Consider the following 25,231-nt stretch of genomic DNA (forward strand, 5'->3'; position numbering starts at 1 on the left):
CTAGAAGATGAAACCTCTGGCTCTCTCTCTCTCTTCGTCACTCGGTCTTCAAGTAGCTCAATCAGTGCATCTTTGTCCTTAGACTCCAATCACAACTCTTCATGCTTTTTTCTCAAAACACAGAAACACTCTTCCCACATATCCTTCTCTTGCTTCATCTTGACGAGCGCGTCTTCCAACTCCTCTACCTTTTGGTTAGGGAGAGTTAATGGCTCAACCACAACCATAGACATAGGTCTTTCACAAGGATAAGGCATCTTTAACTCCAAAGCTCTCTTCTTCACCCAAAGAGTGTAAGCTTCCAAAGATACACAATTGCACGGACCAAGCTCGGATCTTCCTTTCCTATGCACATTATGCCAAGCATGCACAATCTTCTGCTTAAAATGTTAGGGATCTTTACCCTCTTGATAGAAAAGACCTTCTAACAACATGTTATTAGGTTTGTATTTCAAGGGGAACCCAAGTTGACGACGAGCCAAAGCAAGGTTGTAGTTAATTCCTCCTTGTGTACCAACGAGAGGCACATTAGAGAATTCACCACAACTATCAACAATATCCAAACTGCTTAAGGACGGATCATACCAAACTATATCATCATTAGTGAGAGACATAAGTCTCTGAGACCACCTTAGACATTGTTTGTTCTCCACAAAAGCAGGCGTCTGAGGCAAGTGTGAAATAAACCACTTGTACAGAAGAGGAATGCCACAGACAATCGTTCCACCACCCTTAGAATTCCTTAGATGCAAAGAGAAATACATATCACCCAACAAAGTAGGCACATGATTCCCAATTAAGAAAAGTCTAACGGCGTTATCATCAATAAAACCATCAATGTTAGTGAACAAAGCTAATCCATAGATGAGCAACATAAAGATAGCTTCAAAAGCGTCCATACTACCAGCTTGAGCAAGAGTAGTAGCTTCCTTGATGAGGAAAACAGACGGAAATCCAAATAACCCTCCTTTCTTCACCCAATGAGCCTCTATCTCAGACTTCTTCAAGTGAAGAGCTTCAGCAATAATACTAGATCGGGGAATCTCTTCCAATCCGCTAAAAGGCACACTACTAGAAACAGGTATCCCCGAAAGATGAGAATACTCCTCCAAGGTAGGCACAAGCTGAAAATCTGGGAAAGTGAAACAATGGTAGAGAGGATCATAGAACTACACTAGTACACTCAAGAGTCCTTCAACCACATCAGCAGACAAGATGGACAGGAGCTTCCCATGACGTTGTTTGAAGTCCAAGGGATCTAATACAAGAGATGCTAGCTTCCTCAACTCTTTCAAGTTGGGACATCCGAAATTGTACTTCTTAGTATTCTTTCGTCCATAATCCATGGTCTGAAATATTTGCAAATGATACCTTAGTTCCTTGAAATTTTTGTGTGATGAATGTTATGTTGCGCATGAATGCATGAATGTAACAATCACAAAGAAGGGATCACACACAAGGCAAACAAAGGTCAAGGAATGAATCAAGTCATTGTCAAGATCAATCATCCATTTTGGTGGATTATGGTTTACACCTTATCAACACCCAATTTCCATTGATATTGACAAGACTTGATTGGATCAACCAAGAATCAAAGGGTTTGTTGCAAGTCACGAGCATGGAGTCTGGGTGAGAACCATCCCAAAGGAGTGAACTAAGGATAAAAACCTGTAGATCATGTTCTAAAAAGTTCCCAGAGTCTTAATTCCATCTATCGGATATTACAGGTTAAGATGACTGACTCATCGACCCATAATATTCTCAAGAGAAACTCGTCTTAGTGTAGTATCACATAACAACTGTTATCAAGTCTACACTTGAACAGTTTTCGCACTACGTCCTAAATAGGCCAAGATGGGTTAAATGTTCTAAGGTCCCCAACTTCTCGGACCCAATTAGAGATAGTAATGCCTAACCATAAATACTTGTGTGACATTTCCAAATCCAAAGGAGTCTCCACTGAGTAGATGGATCTCAAGCCAACTTGTTAAGGACTACTCCACGCAAGTCGAACATGACTATACCATCCTCCTATCTTAATTGCACTCAAGTTCGGGTTAGAATTTATCTCACCACTCAGAGATCACCAAGCACAACAAGCCGATTATTTTACACATACATATATACAAACATCACATATATACAAATATATTCACATGAAAAGTAGGCTAAACCCACTGGAGACTACTCCCCAGCAGAGTCGCCACTTAATTTCTGTAGCAGGAAATTCATGATCATCAAGCTATTAACAAGCTAAAGATCAATTAACAAGAGTCGCCACCGCACTTTTATTGTTTCCAAGGGAAAAGGGAAAAGTACGAACAAAACCCAAATAGTAAGAAGTTTTCAAATAAAAACTAATAAAAATTAGAGATCACAGGTAAGGGGGTTGCTTACACAGAGGGAAGGTGTTAGCACCCAAAGTGTCCTAAGTACTCCTAGGGAGCCCTTTTTGTGTGCATATGTATTTTGTACAAAGTGATGTTTACAAACAAATAGAATGGGGGGATGAGAAAAGATTTCATTAATTATATTTTTGTGTTTGACAAGACCTTCGGACTTGTGCCTACGTACCAATATAAAAATGAGAGATCAAAACCTCGTAGTTCGTGCTACAAATTTAAAAAATGAGTGTATTGCTTTTAACAAAATTTAAGTTTGAAAGGCACAAAGGCCTAAAATGGTTTGAATGAGTTAGTTCTTTTTGGCTTTTTGAAAGTTTAAGTCAAGTATAGTTAAAGTTATTCACAAGTTTGATTTAAGAAAATAAGTTTGAAAATGCAATGGCATAAGACCAAAGTTTCTATCTTTTTGCAAAAATTGGTCAAAGTTTAGAACAAAAATAGTTCACACAAAGAAGGTTTTAAAAATGGAGGGAGAGATTTTGAAATTAAAGAAGTGGGGAGAAGATGAAGAGACTACCCTATGCACAAAATTTAAAAGTTTAGAGTTGAAAAGATCTAACCAAATGGGTAACAATCCAATAGACAAGAATGTCAATAGAAACCCAGAATTCCCTTAGAATTTTAGAATCAAGCAACACACAAATGCACAATTATATTATCTTGAAAAGCAAGGCATCAAATAAAGATGGCTTCATCCAAGCTTATCCATTCCATGATCTTCTTCAAAAATGGCCCATGTAACAGATGAATATCACAAGTCACAGGTTCAAAATGACAACTTCTCAATGATCATGTTGCGGATGAATCCTAGAGAGGTCTTCAAAGATGTATCGGATGAATTTTCAAATTGCAAACACTTGGTTCTTCAACAAATTGGCATTGGCCAAGTCCATTAGCTTAGGGAGGTTGCCTAGATTCTAAATCCATTTGTCCAAGATCAAGCCAACAGTCCACTCAAAAGTTTTTTATGGTTTTTGTGATTATTATGTACATTAATGGTCAAAGACCATACAAACAAGCAAAGCATATACAAACAAAATATATCACATAATATGGTCCAAATGGACAAAGTGAAAATTGCATTAACATAAACAATTAGAATGATATGTATAATGGCAAATGAAGTAAAGTACAAAAGTAAATTACATCAAAGTAAAAGCTTGAAATTAAAAGTCAATAGTTAGTAGGTTAGAGGTTAGTTTTGCTTTGCTTTTCTTTTTTAAGACATTCTTTGAAGAACACTCAAAACATCTTCCAAAGCATGGAAAGAAGGCTAAGTTTCCACACAATACCATGAAAGAGGGGAGACTTACAATCTCACTAACTAGAATGTGTATGCCTTTAGTGTCAAAAATTTAGCGCTATGTTAAGCAATCGTAATTGGACTTATCTAGAAGTCACAACTATTTGAGGTCGGGCAGTAGAATTTTGGTGTTAATGCATGTTAGAGACATAGTATAATGGACTATGCTCATAAAACATACCACACACAAAAAAGAATATGCAAAAGGTGTGGCCTAATCTCATCCATACTCATGTCAATTTTTCAATCAACTAGCATTAGGACTTTGAGATGTCATAGGCCAAATGGAATGAATGAATTAAGAAGAGGAATGAGATGAAGTGGAAAGGGGGTGAATGAGATCACAAATTGGTCAAAGGAGGACTTTTACCAAATTAATATCATTCATTCATTTTGGGAGATGGAATGTACATTCCATCAATCCCCTAAATCCAATGATATTAACTTGACAAAGTCAAATCAACCTTGACCAAGGCCCAATAACAAACAAGCAAACTCAATTAAGTCAATACAAATGGTCAACACAATTTAAATAGCATTTATTCAATTAAAAAAAATAAAATAGTGCATTTAATAAAATATGTTTTGTCTAATTCCTAAAATCTCATCAAAACACCAAAGAAATGGCCATGAGATTTATCATAGGTCAAACAAGGTCAAAGGACCTTGGAGAAAAAATTTCATAATTTTTGGACATTTAAAAATATTTTTAAGCAATTAAAAACAAATGCAAAATCAATTAATTCATGAAAAAATATTAATAATTCTCCAAAAAATAAATTTAATTCAGAATATGAAAGAGGAAAATATTTGAAAATATTTGGTGAAAGTCCCATATTTTTTGGATCAATATTGGATTTAATATGAATTATTGAAGAAAATGCAATTAAATAAAAAATCAGAAAAGTCTAAATTACGTGGACCATCAGATCTCCCTCATTAATTGAGGTGGCAGATCTGATGATCCAAAGCGCGCGTTCCATATAGGCATGAGTCAACTGCGTGGCAAATATGGTAATCAACACCAACGCTCAAGATTAAAACGTGAGAGGAGGATCATGTGGTTCAGAGGTTGGCCAAGTCATCGCCGGAGCCAGAGCTCCAGACACCTTCTCCAGTGGACCTCACCGGACTTGTCAACATGAACCATCACCAAAAAGAAAAACAAGGACATGATCTTGAAGAAAAAATGGCATTGAGCTCGAATCTGACCTCCAATCACTCCAATTACAAATATATTAAGAGATATGTAGAATTGAAATTCGAGGTACATGAACTGAGTTGCTTCGATTTGACCTCAAAGCAACTCAATCTTCTTGCCTACATTGGTAGGACTTTAGACAACCAAAGAATTAATGGAATTGAGCAAGAATTTAAGAGAATCGAAAAGTTTAAAATTTCTGAAAATTACCTTCAATGTAGGTCTGAATTCGATGGATCTTGATCTTGCTTGTGCTTGGACTCACTCCACTTGCTTGAAGGAGAAGGATTGAATGGTTTAAAAGCAATGGATTCGTGGAGAATTGAATTCCAAAACAGTGGAGATTCAAGCTCAAATTCAAAAGAATTTATCAAGTTTATCCTTTGAGAATTGAGGATTTTCAATGGGGGATCAAAGCTGGCGCAATTGTGTGTTCATTTCTGAGCAATTGAAGCTCTATTTATAGCTGAATCATGTGATATTTGCACACTCTCTTTCACTTTCCAAATTTGGCAAATGTGATGTAATGCTGCATGGGCGCGCATAGGCCCATGAAATGATGGCTTGAAGTCCATAATTGAAGATCAGATGTGTTGAAGTAGGCTTGGATTTCAAGGCACATGTACATTGATGCTTGAAGATTTATCCATGTCAAATGATATCAACCTGTTTAAGCCATGCGCAGCCTATGCACTTCTCATCTAAAATGAATGAATTTGAGTTCTTTGGAAATATGAGATCAAGAGGGACAACTTTGGTGTTCAACACTTTTTCATTTGGAGCTTGGAACTTGGATAAATTTGAGGTGGAAGTTTGGAAATTTTTGACATATTAATTTTTTTTTTGTCAAGCCATATGTCTTAATATTCCACCTTGCTTAACTTTTTATAGAAGCTTCAAATGAGAAAAGTGTCTTCATAAACGTTGTATCTCTCTCAAAGACCTTCAAAATGGTCACCAATTTCATGTCATTTGGATTTGAAATGATAGAGTTATGCATTTTCGAAGTTTGGAAAAATCACTTGATCAATGGTATAGGTCAAAAGTGACTTATAATGTAGCCTCATATCACATGCTCAAAATTTTTGAATTATCTCCCACTACAAACATAAACGTTTAAGTAGACACATTTAATTTAATTGTGCAACTTGGAAATCTTTCATCTCATAAAAATTGAGCAAGTTATGGCCTTGGAAAGTTGACTTTCAAATTAGGGTTTAGACAAAATGACCTATAATGTTTCAACATAGAAAATGATTTTCCAAGCAAAAATAGATCTAGGTCTCAACATGAAAGTAGTTTGGAATGTCATTTAGAATAAGTTTTCTCTTGTAATCATTTCCATGTGGTGAAAATTGTAGGAGATAGGATCTAGAGAGACCCAGTTTTGATCAGATGAATTCATTTGGCCAACCACCATCAACCAACTTGCTAATTTCCAATTCTCTTGACTTTCTTGGCTCATGGTAGATCATATATGCATAAGATGATTAATTTTGAAGTGTCCCTTGAGAAATTTGATCAATTGGTGAGATAGATTATTGGAGAAGTTACTCAAGATACCCAGTCAAACTAGGGTTTCCAAGGCAAATCACTCTCAAACTCTTGAATAAAACTTGATCAATATAACATGTATAGATCATTGGGACTCATATACGATGTTCATAACCATCCTTGAATCCATTCTTGGTTGTGAACTTTGTTTATGAGGGTCTTAAACCCTAGATGTGATCAATGAATCAATGAGATCATGCCCTTCCTACAAAAGAGTTAGATACATACAAAGACATATTTTTGGTACTTTAGTTAGTAAAAATGATAATATACAAGTATGATATAATCACAAAATGCCTGGTGACCTCTCCCAAACAAAACCAATGAAAGAGGGGTAAGGAGGATGCCAAGATATGATCTCAATGCTAATGCTTTATGATGGAATTGCATGAGGGATCTTAGGGTCAAAATTGGGATCTTACAACTTGGAATTGGAGAAAATTGAGGATAAATTTGTGATCCTGAGCATTTTCTCTTTAACATAGTGTCCTTGTTTTTCATTTTCCGTTGAGATGAAGTGTGACCAGTCTAATGGAGGTCACCGGAGAAGATGACCGGAGCCCTAGCTTTGATGGTGTGTTCGCAGACTTCATGGCCATCTGATCATATTTGGATGTTCTAATCAAGACCTTTAGTTTGAATTGCCATGTGTACAACACATTGACTGATGACCACCATGGAACACGCGCGTGGAGCCATCAGATCTGCCACCTCAATTAATGAGGGAGATCTGATGGCCCTTGTTTTTTCTTATTTTATTTTAATTTCTGATTTTATGATTAATCCTTTTATTTTGTTTAATTCATATTAATTTCATTTTTAATCCAAAAATATGGGACTTTCACCAAAAATCTTTAAATATTTTTCTCTTCCATATTCTGAATTAAAATTATTTTTTGGATTAATTTTGATATTTTTCATGAATTAAATGTTTTTATGCATATTTTTAATTATTTAAAATTACTTCTGACTTTTCAAAAATCATGAAATTTTTTGTCTAAGGTCCTTTGACATTGTTTGACCTAGGATAAATCTCTTGGCCATCTATTTGGTGTTTTGAAGAGATTTTAGGTTTTGACCAAATTAAAATGTATTTTAATTCACTTTTAATTGGATTTTTAATTGATTAATTGTTTAAAAATTATGTTGAGCCAATTTTATGGTCTTGTGATGTTTGAATTTTTTTGGGGCCTTGGTCAAGGTTGATTTGACTTTTGTTGGATCCAAATAATTGGATTTATGGGATTGATGAAATGTACATTTCATCTCCCAAAATGAATGGATGGTTTTGATTTGATGAAACTCCTTTCATGACCAATTTTTGTTTCTATCTTCCCATCCCTCTTCATCTTCATCCATATTCTTTCCCATTCCCTTATTTGACCAATTAAATCTCTAATGTCTTAAGGCCAATTGGTTCATCAATGACTTTGTGTCAGATGAACCAATACAAGTATGACTGAGATAGGTCCCTCCCTCTGGATCTTTTCTTTTAGTGTCTGGTATGTTTTAGGAGTTTGGTTCTTCATACCAAATCTCTAATATGCATTAACACCTAAATTTTTATTGTCCGACCTCCGATAGTGGTGACTTCTATATAAGTACAATTACGATTGCTTAACATAGAGCTAAATTTGACCCTAATGGCATAACATTCTAGTAAGTGAGATTGTAAGTCTCCCATTCTTCCTGGAATTATGTGGAAACTTGACCTTTTTTCCTTTCATGAGAGTTAGTGGCATACTTGTTGAATTATCCAAGTTGGGGCCCTTTTCATGAAAGATGTCTTGGTTTAAGGATTCATACTTGTGAATGGATGGTTGAGTGTTCTCCGAAGAATGACTTAATCAATTAAAAAAAGCACCACTAACCTTTAACTAACCTTTGACTAACTCTTATTAATATTGATTTACTTTCAAGTCATTTACTTTATGCAATTTAAATTTCAGTCATTTATTATTCATTGCCATTTACATTTCATTTAACTTGTTTATGTTTATGTCATTTTCACTTTGCTCATTTGGGCCATATCTTGTGATTGTATATATTGTTTGTGCATTTTGGTTTTGTTTGTGGTCTTAGGACCTTAAAATACTTAATAACAACAAAAACCCTAAAAAATGTCTGGTGAACTATTGATCTTGATTTGAACTGTTGGACTTAGAACTATGCAACATTCCATGTGCAAAAAGGACTTGGCCAATGCCAACATTTTGAGATCAAGCTATTGTGGACTGAGCCTTCATCTGATGCAAGCCTTGGATCTTGTTTGAATTCATCTGCTACTCTGTCTTTGTGCTAATTGTTATTTTGACCTTGTGTCTGATGCTTTGCGGTGAGTTGATCAAGGACTTTTTCATCTAATACATGAGAAGACAAAGAACACTGCTAGCTTTTGGGTTGCTTGCTTGGTTGTCGCTATATTTATTTGATGCCTTGATCTTCATGATGTATGATATTGTTCATTGCTTATTGATGATGGCTTGATTAAAGTCCAAAGGGAAAGTAGGTTTCTATATGACATTCTTATCTGTTGGATTGCATCCCATTGGTCAGATCTTTTTAACTTTCAACTTTTAATTTTTTATGCTTAGGATAACCTCTTCATCTCCTCTCACTTCTTATATTTCAAAATCTCTCCATCTTTTCAAAAACCTTCTTTGCTTGTGATTTCAAACTTAGACTTTGTTTTAATGGTTAGAAACTTTGGCCTTATGCCAATGAATTTTTAAACTCTTTCTTAAATCAAACCTATAAATAAACTTAATCATATTGACTTAAAATTTCAAAAGACAAAAAGGACTAACAACTTCATTCAAATTTTTGGCCCTTTGTGCCTTTTCAACTAAACTTTTGTTAAAAGCAATTTACCAACTTTGAAATTATTACCACGAACTATGAGATTTTGATCCCTCATTTTTATGTTAGTACGTAGGCACAAGATCGAAGGTCTTGTCAAACACAAAAATATAATCAATGAATTCTTTTCTCATTCCCACACTCTATTTTTTCTCAAACATCATTTAAACCAAAAACACATACACACATAAAAAAAGGGCTCCCTAGGAGTACCTAGGACACTTTGGGTGATAACACCTTCCCTCTGTGTAACCAGCCCCCTTACCTGTAATCTCTGGTATTTTATTAGTTTTGATTTGAAAACTTCTTATCTTTAGGTTTTGTTCGTACTTCTCCCTTTTCCTTTGGAAACATTAAAAGTGTGGTGGCGACTCTGGTTTTATTGATGTTAAGCTTATCCATAGCTTGATGGTCATGAATTTACCGCTATAGCCACTGGTGCACATGGCATGACAATGAGCGGCTCCTGGAAGACCTAGGAAAAAAACTAAATTCACATCAGAATGAGAGAGATCATGAGGCAGTGCCTGTATGTGACTGTATGGTTGAAGGAAGACATATAAGGATTGATTGGTACAACATATACCAATAAGATGCATCTTCTTTTCGGTAGCCTAACAATAAGAATCCATCGTTAAACATGCTTGACTTTGAGTAGTATTTGGATGGGTGACCTTCTTGTAAGTTTTCTGAAATGTGTGAGAGTGAGGACAAAGCATGCTTAAAATACCATGTTGGTTTGTGGGTTCAATCGGTAATCCTGAAGGCATTATGAGGAGTTACAAATGGTATCAGAGCAGACCTCTCCAAGTACAACGTGGTTAAGGGAATAACCAAGTGAAAAATGGAGGGCATGTAACACCTGAGGCCGACGAGGGAGATGAGTGGTTACCGGTGTACAACGCATGCAAATGAGCGGCTTCTGGCAGCTTCTAGGCAAAAAAAACCAAATTCACGTCGGAATGAATGAGATCCCGAGGTTCTGCAAGTATGGGACTACATGGCTAAAGGAAGGCTTATAAGGATCTATTAGTACTATCTATACCAACATGATGCATATTATTTTCGGTAGCCTAACAAATAAGAACTCCATAGTTAAACGTGTTTGACTTAATGTAGTATTTGGATGGATGACCTTCTGAGAAGTTTACCAAAAAGTGTATGAGTGAGGATAAAACATGCTGAAAAGACCCATGTTGGTTTGTGGGGTCAGTCGGTAATCCTGAAAGCAGTCAGGGGCGTTACACAAACATGATAGAGTTTTGTGAAAATTTAGGAATCCAAACAAAATTCATATATGTCGAGCCTCCACACAAAAATGGACAAGATAAAGCCGCCAACAAAGTTGTATTGTCGGGTATGAAGAAAAAATTATATGAAGCCAAAGGTCGTAGGCTGAACAAATCTACGAAGTGTTATGGTCATACCACAGAACCCCACATTCCTTGACCAAAGAGACCTCTTTTTGGATATTTTATGGTGCAAACTCCATGCAAACAATGGAGATTAACACCACTACATGGCGACGAGAACACTTCAATGAAGAGGATAACCAAGTAGAGTCAGGAAGTGTTGTAGAATTGATCAAAGAGGTCCAATAAATGACTCACATTCAAGAATATGCAGCAAAATAAATAGTATAAAGGAGATAAAACACCAAATTTACGACCAAGAGCAATGGAGAAAGGCAACCTGATATTGAAGCGGGTGGTGGATCCATCAAAGAAAGAGAAAATACATCCCAATAATAGCTACTTATAGATATTAATGAAAGATGTTTTTAAAAATATTATTATATTATGTAGTTACTAAGATCTTATAATTATGTATCTAGGAGAAGAATGAATAACTGGTTCTTCTTCTGTTTATTCATAATCATTATTCAACATTTTTGTACCAAGATTGTCATGATATCAAGTTTATGGATGAAGTTAAATAAATTCATTAAGTTTATGGATGTACAGTTCCAAGAATTTGTGCTACATTCTTAAAAAATCTAAACATTATTTGTAAAAATTTGTTGGAAAATATTCCACTTTTCTTTTCTTTTGCATTTCCTTATTAACACCATAAAGACAACTCTTGACGAAACTCTCTTTATGGTCCAAGGAAAGCTCCAAACTTCTGAGAATCACCTTAATTTTCAAATATTATCAAGAACCTCCCCCCCCCCCCCCCCCAAGCACCATATCATCAATATACTAGAGATGAGACACTTGTAACTCTTTGCTCCCTACCTTAAACCATTCATAAACACCAATTGAAACTGATTTTTTTTATAAAATCACTAAGTCCCTCAATAACCAAAAGAAAGAGGAAAGGAGCCAAGGGGTCTCCTTGCTTCAAACACTTGTAGATATTAATCTCCACCGCTGGAAACCCGTTCACCAACACATAATGACTCTTAAAAAAGACACAAGCTCTCCGCCTACCGTCAAACTCAAATTTCACCAGAAGATAATCCAAGAAAGACTAACTAACTGAGTCACAAGCCTTCTGAAAATCAACTTTGAACATAAAACACTTCCTTTTTAACCTCCTCGCTAAATCTAAGACCTCATTCAGAGCAACCACACCATTTACCAATTGCCTCCCCTTTACAAAGGTCGAGTGCTTGGAAGAAATTAAATTTCCCATAACCTTTACCAGCCTAGAAGCCAACACCTTATCTACAACCTTATATAAAGAACCAAGAAGAGATATAGGCCTAAAATCTTGCTAACCCATAGGATAATCTACCTTAGGGATAAGGAAAACAAAAAAACGCCAATCTCTTTGGCATAACAACATTATGAAAAAACTAGTCAAACATCTCAAACACCCCCAACTTAATAATTCCATAAAACTTTTTGTAGAAGGAAAAATTAAAATCCATTTGGACCCAAAATCTTGGACCTATCAATCTGGGATATCACTTTGTCCAATTCCTCAGAAGTAAACCTAGCAGAAAGGGACTCCGCCCTAGACCTCGAGAGACAAGAAAGAATAACCTTGTTGGTGGTAGGCATAGAACCGATAGAATAAGCAAAGTAATATTTAAAGAACCTAGAAACTTTGCATCTAGTCGTTGCCACTTAATCCTCCCATCGGTCCCCAACATGAAGAGCAATCAAACTATTCCAATGACGTCTTTGCTTGACACAAGCATGAAAATACCTTATACTCCCATCCCTCTCCTTAAGCCACATTTCTCTAGATCTCCGAAACATATGAAAATCATGAAATTGAATAAGCTACCATAGCTCTTGACAATCCAAATGATCTACCCTCCAACTCCTCTAGAGTAATATCCACAACCTTAGCCCTCATATTTAAGCTCTAAATCTTACTCGAGTAAGCCTTAATCCTAAAGTCTAGATTACCAAACTCCTCCTTATTCCAAATCTTAAGAGAGATTTTAAGGTCTTTCAACTTATCTCTTAGGGGTGCATGCCATCCAACAATGACAAAACTCCACCCTCCAAGAATCCAGGACCAACAAATTGAAGCTCGAAATGTCCAACCAGAAAGTGTTAAACCTAAAGATCTCAGAGTCCCAAAGTTGAGAAGGGTAATTGATCACTATTAGATAGTGATCAGAGACATCATGGGATAGTTCCCAAAGGCTTCACTAACCCCACTCCTCCTTCCACCCTACAAACAAAAGCATATGATCTAACCCTTTCGTGGAAACCCCATTAGAGTGATACCAATAAACCTCCTATCTAACAAGGGTAAAGCCATCAACTTTATCACCTCGATGAAAAATATGTACTTAAGGGAGTTCACCAAGGCCAAACCACGAGCCCCTAAATCCACTCCCTTTATCTCTTCCGGACAAAGGAGAGCATTGAAATCTTTCAAGACACACTGAACATCACTAGTTAATTTCTCATGTGGCTACACCAAATGACCCCATATTGTAATGCCCCAAACTACCTTCAGGATTACCGACTGACCCCATAAACCAACATGGGATTTTTCAGCATGCTTTATTCTCACTCACATGCTTTCTGCGAAACTTCCTATAAGGTCACCCATCCAAATACTACTCCAAGTCAATCCTCCTTAATTATGGAGTTCTTATTTGTCAGGCTACCGAAAAGAAAATGCATATTGTTGGTATAGGTAGTACCAATCAATCCTTATAAGCCTTTCTTCAGCCATGTGGTTTCTTCCGTGCACAGCCTCAGGATCCCTCTCATTCCAATGTGAATTCGACGACTACTCATCCACCCTCTTCAGCCTCTAGTGTTACATCCACTCTCCGCCCTCTTCGGTCTCAGGTGTTACATGCCTACCAAATTCCGCTTGGTTCGTCCTTGAACAACATCATACTAGGAGAGGTATGGCTCTTATACCATTTGTAACACCTCATACTGCCTTCAGGATTATCAACTGACCCCACAAACCAACACGGGTCTTTTCAGCATGCTTTATCGTCACTCACACGCTTTCCAGGAAACTTCCCAGAAGGTCACCCATCCAAATACTACTCCAAGTCATGACTCCTTAACTATAGAGTTCTTATTTGTTAGTCTACTAAAAAGAAGATGAATCTTGTTGGTATATGTAGTACCAATCAATTGTTATAAGCCTTCATTAAACCATACAGTCCCTTCCCTGCACACCCTCAGGATCTCTCTCATTCCGATGTGAATTCGACGACCACTCCTTCTCCTTCTTTAAACCCAGGTGTTACATCCATTCTCCGTCCTATTTGGCCTCGGGAGTTACACATATCACCCTTTTATCCCCCAAAGACCACTTCACATAAACATTTACCATAACACGCGGGCAAGCATTCACCCCTCACTCAAGGCACACCCCAAGATAACCTGGTCTAAGAAAACGAGAAAACCACATTTCCATTTATGATAGAACAAAGATAAAGAAACCCTCACTAAATCCCACCGCCATAGAAAAGCTCCAACCACAAACCAAATTACCCTACAAATAACTGCATAAGTACTCCTCGACTTCCCTATATTTAACCTCTTCGACAACAACAAAATCCAAGTTAAGGTCCTTGATCAACTCCCACATATTCCTCTTTGTAGCACTACCCCTTATCTTTTAGAATTAAAGGAACCAACAATCGTTTCAATATGTTTTCCTCCATAACCCTCTTAGTCAAAACATATCTCTCTTATATATGAATCAACTTCCTAAGTTAAAAAGAATCCTCTTGATTAAAAGAGAAGCCAACCTCTTTAGACCTAATTAATATATGAAGAACAGAGTCAGACCGCTCCGGGTCTCTAACATACTGTGTCAGATTGCTAGACTAAATTATTGGACAAAATGGAATACAATATGACTGAGTGTATCCCACTTCTACCGATTTTCTCGTGCCTGTAACTGGATCACTAACATAGACCATATCATTAGGAAAAATAACTTTAGGTGATAGTTGGATATGCTTACCTGAGCCCATCCTAATGAAACCAATCTTCTATTTTAAATTCAAATAGTCTTAGTTTGTTATTGCACTTGTCAAAAAGTACACGGCGTGCGTGTCCCCCCTGCAAGGGAGGGAGACTCAAATGCCTTAGTAGGTATATAAAAATTTGGGTAGTTTGAGGTTGTTTAAAGTACCACGTCACATGAGGTGAGAGGCCATGTTGGTGGCTAGCGTTGTTGGGTTGCAGGAGGACGGTTAGGTTAATAGTATGTTACGATTATTGGGAGCATAGTGCTCTTTGAGTAGTGGAGAGTGTGTATCACTTAGAGTCTTTTATTTATACCATTTAGGGGTAATGTATTTATAGGGGTTTTCAACACTTATGATTTTCTTGAGAAAGATCACCGTTCACCTAGTGAAATGGTGGACACTTGAATCCCTATTTTCAAGGAAGACGTGATTCAGTAACAAATATGACATTTTCTTTATATAAGACATGTCTTATCCCACATTTTCCCATCCATGGACGAGGAAGGCTTAAGGGTGAGACGATACCTCCTTTTTGGCAACCTCATGTCGTCGCCTTCTCCTAGGACGGTCCCAGGACATCTCCCTAGACAAAGTTTTTTTTGTAAATATAACACTACAGTTATCATATTTTTTTTATTTAAAATTGATGATATGTTTACTTTTTAATGGTTGTGTATTACGTCTCACATAAGTTTATATATTATAAATCACCTCAGTCCACAAATTATATATCTTATTAAAGAAAGGTTCTATTTCTTTTTACTTTGAGTGTAAATATGTGACAGAGATCAAATATATTTAAGTTTAAAATAAATAAATTACTTTTACGAATGACTTAAAATATGAAAACAAAATTATAAATATATACAAAAAATTAAAAGTCAATATATCTAGGTAGTCTTTTAAAATCTTACAAAAAAATAAATAATTAAAAGTCATTATATCTAGGTAGTCTTTTAAAATCTTACAAAAAATAATAATATTCTATATTTTTTTAAAATGTTGTTATGTCCCGGTAACCATTTGGCCAAAGGAAGTTAAAAAATCAAGCAAATGAAAATTTTATATCGTCCATGAAATAAATAATGGAAACTGTAAAAAGAGAAGAAGGAACCTTTGATAGATAAGTGACAACACTTGTGTCTGTTCCTATATTTTTTCTAGTTTGCTCGAGAGTCATTTATCTTGGCAGTGACTTAGAATAGTAATGATAGAGTGTCATTTATTTTATTAGTTACTAATAATAGTAAAAAACATGATTATTTAAGTAAGTTTGAACAAGGAATCTTATTTTTGTAAGTTGATTTTAGAAAGGCAGTTGTCTATTTCAGTTGAAATTTCTTGGATTATATCTTTTTCAAGTTTGGGTTTGATTCAAAGTGGTGCTCTTGGATTAGTGCCTCTTTTTCTATGGAAATCTGGCAATCATGATTAAACAAGACGACCCTCTTTTCCTACTTGTAGCAGAAGGTTTTAGTGGGATGATCTATAGGGCTTCAAAGGTTGATATTTCTTTTGAGTTTAGAATAGGAAACTTTGATTTAGCCTTCATCCATTATCATATCTCAATTTTGTCTCTCATTTGATAAATCGATATATATATCATGATATCAACTTCATCTGTATAACATAACATGCATTTCATCTTGCATAATGTTTAAAATATCAACCAGAATAAATTCTTGAATATACAGACAAATCGATCCAACTGATTTTCAAATATGCATGAAATTAGCAGGCGAAAAACTTCGAAATCGAGCTCGCATACATCAGTTTTATTAATCTATGGTTTCCGTAGTTTAATCTGTCATGCTCATTTTATTTTTTCGACTACTTTTTTATCGCAGTTTGAACAATTTAAGCATTTTAAAAGATTATTTTTGAAAATTTGATCAAAACATATATATTTCGAGAAATTTATTTCGCACTGATCATTTTGGTGCATTCATTTTATTTTTTTCGGATATATTTACGCTAAATTTTTATTCATTTTTAGTCCGTTTAGTTTTATCTCTATGTCAAAATATTCGAAATGATTAATTAGAATTATTTGTAATTTCATTTTGATTTTGTTCTGATTATTTTAATGTGTTTTAAGTAGTATACATAATTACTTTGTTGCTAAAGAATTGGCACAATAACACACCAAAAAAACAACATGCGGCGGATCAATACTCAGCTCTCTCGTTAAAAAAAAAACAATTGCAGAACCATACTTCTATTTTTATTTTTGCAACAACATCATTACCCTCTCTCACTCACGGTAGACTTACTCTTTTTCTTTCATTTCACCTACATTAACCTTCATACTAACTTCCAACATCATGTTTTATTCATTTTTTTTGTTTTACTGATTTTTTTTTAGTTATTCTGATAATGATGATCTAACTAATTTTTTCCCAAAACAAAAATGAGTTTTGACAATAAAGTTTAAGAATAAGTTGCTTGATTTTTTGATTGATTAGAATTTAAAATTGGCAATAAAATATAAGTGATGTGGTGTTAGTGTGAACTATTTTGAAATTAATTTTGTTTGTGTATCAGACCCTCGAATTTTATTTTGATATTGCCCTCTACTTAGTTTAGTTTATAAATTAGTTCATTTAATTTATCTTTTATGATTTTTCATTGATACTTTTTTTAATAAACTTTGTTATCCATTTTATTTTTTTATCTCTAAATTGAAATAGAAGATTTATTATACAGCAAGTCTTGAGAAGTTAGGACATCATGCCTTTTTGGGGATGTTGATCTCCAACTTTATTTGAAAAATTATACCACTATTCTATCTTTAATATTGGATATTTTCTATAATGTATTTGTCATAGTGTAATTTTTCTATATATGTATCATGTGGTGTTGATAGAGTTTCTCAATCAAACTGTGCATATACCAACACCACAACACCAACCGTAAAACTTCTTCCATTTCTTTTTCTTCAAAAAATTTTTATATATTAATTTATTTTATTTTTGTTTTTTGTTTTTTCTTTTGGTTTTATTTAGTTAATGATTTGTTTCAGCATTTTTTTTCATTTTAAGTTTTGTTATGATAATTAATTGTTATTTCTATGTATTGATGTATTATTTTAAATAGATAGTGTCCATGTAATAGATAAATCATGTAAATATATGTCTGTGTTTGATGTTGCTGTTTTCTTTATTATTGCGTTGTGATTTCAGAAGTTTAAATCCAATTTAGCATTTTAATATTGTTTGAACGCATAGATTCATTTTTTCGACTTCTTTTAGAGTGATTCCTACACGAATCCACTCTAAGTTAGCTTAGAGTTAAATTCAAATGCTTCTGATTTCAGTTTATTTCAGTCTCATGGCTTACTCTTGGGCCTTGTTACAATGAACACTTTATCAACGTCAAGTTAGTTTTCAAATCTCACAATTCTCAAGTTCTCTCAAACTATTTTCAAATCATTTCTCATCTACACGAATCAAACCTCGGCCAGCATCGAGTGATTTTTTCTTAAAATCAAACACATTGTTAACTATATTTTATCAAACTCGAAATAAGAGGACCGTTGGAATCTAGCATTCCGGTGGGAACCCTCGAATGATCGATCCCGAGCCACGCATTTTGGGTTAACCGTTCATTCTTTTCGTTCGTTTTTAAAACACTTAAATTAACTTGGACAAAATAAGGGTCATTGGGATCAAGCATTCTAGTGTAACTCTTTGAACAATTGATTCTTATCAAGTGTTCATTGTCCATCAAATGATTTTCTGAATTAATCTTGAATGAAAAAAGATCGTTGGAATCTAGCATTCTGATGGAACCCAAAATGATTGATCCCGAGGATTAGGTCTCGTTCTCATCAAATGTTCTTCATTTACCTATAAGTACATCCAACACATTAAACTTCCTTTTCTCATCATCGTGCGATCTCTAAAACCTTTAATAAACGAAAGACATTTTGTCTTAAGATGATGCAAAACAATGCTTCATCCATAATTGTTGAGTTGAGATAAGTGACGTTTTCCCGTGAATGTTGATTTATAAATCCATTCAATGTGATGTAAATGCCCTCTCCTCAACTATTTCGGGTAAAACTATATTTTCCATCGATTAATACAAGACAACTTTCGCTAAAATCGACCAACAAACAAACATTTTTTACCTAGAACTACGTAAGTCTTGAATTCTCTATTGCACCCGGAGATACGTAGGAGCAGGATTGTGAAATTTTCTCAGACCCATTAATAAAAAAAATAGGATTAGTTCCTTTCTTTTTAGCCCCCTAATAATAAAAACCTTTTTAGGTCCTTTTTCATTAATAAAAATTAAAAAATATTTCTCTTCTCTCATTTTCTAACTCAAATAAGTAGAATATAAGAAACTAACATCATGTTAACATTCATAAACGAAATTAACTAAATGATTCATGTTGAGTACAATGGACGTGAGGGGTGCTAATACCCTCCCCTTGCGTAAACAATTCCCAAATCCTGATTTGGTTGCGATGACCATACCTTATCCTTTCTTTTAGGGGGTTTATCGATATTTTTCCTTTCCCTCTTTGGGAATAAATAAAGTTCGATGGTGAATCTGTTTAGTCCATCATACGAGCGTGCGATTGCGCTTCGTGAGCGTCGTGTTCTCATTTTTTAAGGTACGACACCCATCTTCAGTATGTTGTTGACACCATTGGTTTAGCCGTCACCCATCTTTAGTATGTTATATTGAACTTAATGCTTAATTCTATTTCGATAATTTATATCTCTTTCTAGGTAATTCCTACCAAGATTTGGAAGATAATTGTATCTATTCAAAGGAGATTCCTTTAGGTTGTGTGAAAGGTGAAACCAAAATTCCCTAGGTTAATTGGTATGACGTCTACAAACCTAATAGTTTTGGTGGATTGGAGGTGTGAGATCTCCACCTGGTAACCTTAGCTTTGCTAGGTAAATGACACTAGAGATTGCTTTCCCAAGCTACTGGATTTGGAGTAATATCTTGTCTGCCAAATAAGGTGCCTCAGGGATTTCACATTTGAGGGTGGTAGGTCTGCAAATCTTCGCTCGACCTCTACCTGGTGGAAGGGGGTTTCTTTCTTGGTATTTAAGGGTAGTAATTCTCCTGACTGGTTTGTGGATAGGATTAATAAAATGATAGGTAATGGTTTAGATACCTCTTTTTATAATGGTCCTTGGGTGGGTCTCATTCCTCTTAAGAGAGATTTATAGGCCTTTATGTTGATTAGTAATAATCAAGGGAGGAAAGTAGGACATGTGGGGGAGGTTGATGGGGGCCAATTAAGGTGGGAGTTTCAGTGGAGGAAACCATTCTTTATTAGGGAGTTAGAGCTAGTTGATCATTTTTTCAGTGTCTTCAAAGGGTTATGATGGTCACTGGTGGTGATTTTTGGTGGTGGCACGCAGGGAATAAAGGTGTTTATTCAGTTTCTCCACCATATAACACCCTTCTTGAGGATGTGTTGCACCTGCATTTTTCTCTTATTTGGAGGGGTTGTGCCTTATCTTCTATTTGGGTCACTTGAGTTTCTTCTAAGGTGGTTGTCTTCTCTTGGAAGCTTATTCTTGATAAGTTCCCATCAAGAGTTAATCTTGTTAAGCAAATCTTTTTTTTAGAAGATGTAGGCGTGACTTGTAGTTTTTGTTGGAGAGCCACATGGTCGGATTCTCATTTATTTATCATTTGTGATTTTACTTTGTCTTTGTGGTATAAGATTTTTAGGTGGATGAGGTGGTCTTCTTTATTTATAAAGATTTATTATCTTATTTGAGTCCTTTGATGCTTTAGGCCAGTCAGGTAAGATTATATGAGGTATTTTGATGGTCTGTCATGTTGTAATTTAGGTTATTTGAAAATCTCAAAATAATTTGGTTTTCTCTAGTAATGTTGTTAACGTGGAGGACATGAGCATTATTTTCCTTGAAAATGGTGTCTGGGAAGGTCTTCAAAGTATTTGTGCCATTTCTCTGCAAGGTTGGAGAATCTCATTTTCGTTATGAGTCAGTAACGACTGGAGTGAAAATATATTATTTTTGGGAGAATTTTTTCTTTCTTTTTTAGGAGGATTCTGCTTAGCTGGTATCTCTTCGTTAATGAGCTCTAACCGTGTTTATTTTAGAGGATTGCATTTTGGAGGCTTGTTTTTGTTGGATGTGGTCTCCTGTTTTTATTTTGCTAATTATTAAATTCCTTTTCAAGTGTTTGTACAATTCAAACTTTGGTGTAGGGGTGTTTATGGGTACATACCAATTTGAGAACCCACTCATCCAATCTAACCCAATCTTTATTTTTATTCAATCCAATCATGTATGAGCCCAATCCAAATCAACTAATTCAAAATCATTAATATTTGGTTTGAGTAACAAGTTTGATGTTTTAAATCCACGAACCCGCGAATCCAACCCACTTACGTATGACAACATTTTTATTTTATTTTATTCATAAATTATCTAGCACAATTCTTACGATGCATATATTTTTTTTAAAAATATAATTATAATTTTTATTAATTATAAAATCTTAAGTCTAAATTAAATTTGAGAGATTAAACTTTTTTATTCGAAGAGTGATATATCGATATATCTTAACTTTTAAATTATGCTTTACACCATTTGCATATATTTTTAACGCCATTTATATATTTTTTACTTGATCTCAATCGTAAAAGAACTTTTAGATATTAAACAATAAAATTTATTCAAATTAAATACTTGAATTTTATGGTTTTTTAATATTTTTGTAAAATAAATATGTTAATTAAATTAATATTTTATTTATAATTTAAACATTATATTTAATGGATAGCCCACAAACTCAACCAAATGCAACCCATTGATGAATAAGTATTTGACCCAAGCTAAAGACTATTGATTGAATTGAATATTAAATTTAATCGAATTATATTCAACCCAACCTGCGAACATGCTTACCATATAATCGAATATATATATATATATATATATATATATATATATATATATATATATATATATATATATATATTAGAAAAATATAAGTTATCTTATTCTACCAATGATATACCTTGTTATTACAAAATAATTTTTTGAAAGCAAATTATTGATTGGAGATTAAATCATTTAGATTTACAATAAAATTAATTTTATAAACCAAAAAATATTCAAAGTTTATCCATCTAGGTAGTCTTTTAAAATCATAAAAAAATGTTCTTTAAAAAATACTTCTTTTAAAATGTTGTTTTACCCACGAAATAAATAATTAAATAATGGAAGCTTGAAGAAGAAGAAGGAAGCTTTGAGTAACAAGTGGCAACACTTGTGTCTGTTCCTGTCCTTTCTCTGGTTTGTTCAGAAGAGTCATTTATTTTAGTAATGACTTAGAATAAGTTCCTCATAGAGTGTCATTCATTTATTTAGTACTTAGAATAGCAAAAAAGTGATTATCTAAATAAGTTAGTAGATAAAATTCAAAACTGATGAGGCTTATGAGTGAATAAAGTGAGTCAGATAAAGCAGCTAAAAATTCAGAAACACTGAGACTGAGAGTGATAGCTAATGTGCTATAGAATAGAATACTACCAATATTAATAATAGCCAACTTGCAAAGTCACTAAGAGAGAGAGAAAAATGAATAGATATAGATATAGTGTATCTATGAAATAGACTTTGATTCATTCATTCATATAAGTTATTAACAGTTTCTCTCAAAGTCAGAAATCACTTAATACAATACAACCACTGAGGTTGAGCCAAGTGGGAGCCGATGTTTCTGGACCGTAATGCCAAATATGCCCATAATTCTTTTGTCTCTTTTCTTTTACTTTCCCTTACCCCATTTCAACAAAGCTTCTCCTCCTTAAAGTTAAAGTAAATAAAGGAGTGTTGTTGTGAAGACAAAACACAAACACAAAACAACATAAGCAATCAAAGCACAAACAAACTGTCTAGTTGCTGCCTTGCTGCTACCAAAAGATGAAGATTCAATGTGATGTTTGTGAGAAAGCTGAGGCTTCCATGTTTTGTCCTTCAGATGAAGCTGCTCTTTGCCATGGATGTGATTTTACTATCCACCATGCTAACAAACTTGCTACCAAACATACTCGTTTCTCTCTTGTTCATCTCAACTCCAAAGACTACCCTCTTTGTGATATCTGTCAAGTATGAATATCAATAACTATACTCATTATCATCATTTTAAATAACACTTCACAATCTTTAATACTCTGTCTGTTCACTGTTATAAGCAAATATTTATTTTTCATATTCAGTGAATAGATGACGTATTTGGTCTATTTTCGAGTCAAAATATATCAGTTATTCAATGAATCTAAAAATAAAATATTTGTTTATAGTCGTATACAGACAAAGTATTTTAAAGAATCTCTACAAGATGTGATGGATGTAACCTTAATTGTGGTCGGGTTGTGGACATGGTTGTGGTAACATCAAAAACCATGATGTCGGACTTAAATCATGGTTGTGACAACATCAAAAACCATGATGCCGTGACTCAAATCGTGCTGGTCGAGTAAATTTTATAATATCAGTATTATATATTACTAGTTGAATATTGTTGTTGCAGGAGAGGCGCGGATATCTATTTTGCCAAGAAGATAGAGCGATTCTATGCAGAGAATGTGAAGTTCCAATCCATAGTGCAAATGAACATACACAGAAACACAACAGGTTTCTTCTATCTGGTGTGAAGCTTTCAAGCAATTCTTTGGACACATATTCATCATCCACCACCAGTAATGGCTCTCGGCATTCGAAACCAAACATAATACCAAGATCAGTTTCCAATGAAAATGCGAGTTCTTCTAGCAAGTTTGAAGACAACATGGCTAGTGACACTGGTTCAGTTTCAACAAGCAGCATTTCTGAGTACTTGATTGAAACACTACCTGGTTACTGTTTTGAAGATTTTCTTGATGCTTCATTCCCACCAAATGGTTTCTGTAAGGTTTAACTTGCTCTACACCTTTTAATAGTTACTTATAGATATTTTTCAAAGATATTATTATATTATATAGTTAGTTACTAAGATCTTATAATAATGACTAGTTGTTCTTCTGTTTATGCAGAATCAATATTCAACATTTCAGTACCAAAATCTTCATGCTAACAATAACAAGTTTATGGATGGAGTTAAAGAGACTCAACAAGTTTATGGATGTACAGTCCCAGGAACTGGTGCTACATTCTTAAAAAAATCTAGACACTGTTTGTAAAAATCTGTTGGAATTATTCATATTTTGCTTTCTGCATTTCCTTATTATTCATTTTTTGTTTATTTTCTCTTTTCTGTTTTTTTTTTTACTATGTTTTTGAAATTCTCATCTACTGTTTTGGAGGATTTTTAGGAACTTTGAACAGTATGTTTGGTAATAAAAATATTGTGTGAAAGAAGAAGTGTCATTAAGATTCTCTTGAGAAATTCAAGGAGGGAGCTATTGAGATTTTATTGTATATTAAGAATGAAAACAAAATAAAAATGTGGGGATTGTTTAAAGATATTTGTGGATGTAGGGTATAGTTGTGTGAAATATCAAGGAAAAGATAAAGATAAAAATTTAAGGCCTTTGAATATTATAAACATTTTTCTTTTGGAATTCAAGATCTAAGCCTAAATAAATTGAGTAACAAAATAGAAAACATTTTAATGTATTTAGTGGGTCATAAAAGAATGAGTTAAGAGGAATTTAAATAATACTTATAGTACTTAATGCTGATTTAGAAAAAGATACATCCGGATTAGATACTAGTCTAGATTATTTAAAATTATTTTAATATTATCGAATATACATCCGGATTAGATAGTACTCTAAATTATTTAAGATTATTTTAATATTATCGAATTTCATAATAGGATATACAACTTTCATAAAGAGATGTTTTTCAACTTGCACATTTTTTTAAGATTACGAATAAGACCTTAGGGAGAGACCATATAGACTTTCTCATAAACTCACAATTTAGTATTTTTACATCACTTTGAGAAATATGCCATTAATAAATAGGTGCAATCACATCAAGCATTTATATTATGGTCATCTTAGCGACATAAATAAAAGTTTCTTATAAATAAGATATACTTTTTAGCTCTAAAGTAACCTCTAGAATTTACTTATTTTATCCTGAATACCCCAAGAGATCTAATATTTGTTTTTTAGAAGGAACAAGTACTAATCATCTAATATCTCTTTTGTGTAAATTTGAAAGTTTGTATGCCATATCATGTTGTCAAAAAGGTGAAAATGTCTTCTTTACATGATGACAACTCGGATAAATTGTGAGTAGAGCTTAAGAAATAAGTAAGTGAAGAAAAGTAAATGAAATATAAAATAATAGGAAATTTAGTAGGCTTATAGTCAATAGTGTTAGTGTGTGAGACACTTTTGGGAGGAGAGAAAAGAGATAATATGAAAATAATGATTCTACTATTGAAGAATGATTGTGTTACAAACTGATTTACATATGCATGTATTTATATACAAAGTTACTTGACTACTAAGTAACAAATATAACAAA

At 34.0% G+C, this 25,231-nt stretch overlaps 1 protein-coding gene across 1 annotated transcript; it reads left to right on the forward strand.

Moving 5' to 3' along the window:
• Positions 1–22,357: 22,357 nt before the first annotated feature.
• On the forward strand, positions 22,358–24,129 carry LOC127087119 (B-box zinc finger protein 20). The gene is made up of 3 exons (XM_051027972.1): positions 22,358–22,858; positions 23,283–23,663; positions 23,785–24,129. The coding sequence occupies exons 1-3, from the start codon at positions 22,673–22,675 to the stop codon at positions 23,929–23,931; spliced, it is 714 nt and encodes a 237-aa protein (XP_050883929.1). The 5' UTR covers positions 22,358–22,672; the 3' UTR covers positions 23,932–24,129.
• The last annotated feature ends 1,102 nt before the right edge of the window (positions 24,130–25,231 follow it).

The sequence above is a fragment of the Lathyrus oleraceus genome, chromosome 5 (genome assembly GCF_024323335.1).
Source record: "Lathyrus oleraceus cultivar Zhongwan6 chromosome 5, CAAS_Psat_ZW6_1.0, whole genome shotgun sequence".
Taxonomy (NCBI): domain Eukaryota; kingdom Viridiplantae; phylum Streptophyta; class Magnoliopsida; order Fabales; family Fabaceae; genus Lathyrus; species Lathyrus oleraceus.

Coding starts and splice junctions, on each gene's coding strand:
- LOC127087119 (XM_051027972.1), top strand. CDS start 22,673: ATGAAGATTCAATGTGATGTTTGTGAGAAAGCTGAGGCTTCCATGTTT. Junction 22,859..23,282: donor CTCTTTGTGATATCTGTCAA/GTATGAATATCA, acceptor TTGTTGTTGCAG/GAGAGGCGCGGATATCTATT. Junction 23,664..23,784: donor CACCAAATGGTTTCTGTAAG/GTTTAACTTGCT, acceptor CTGTTTATGCAG/AATCAATATTCAACATTTCA.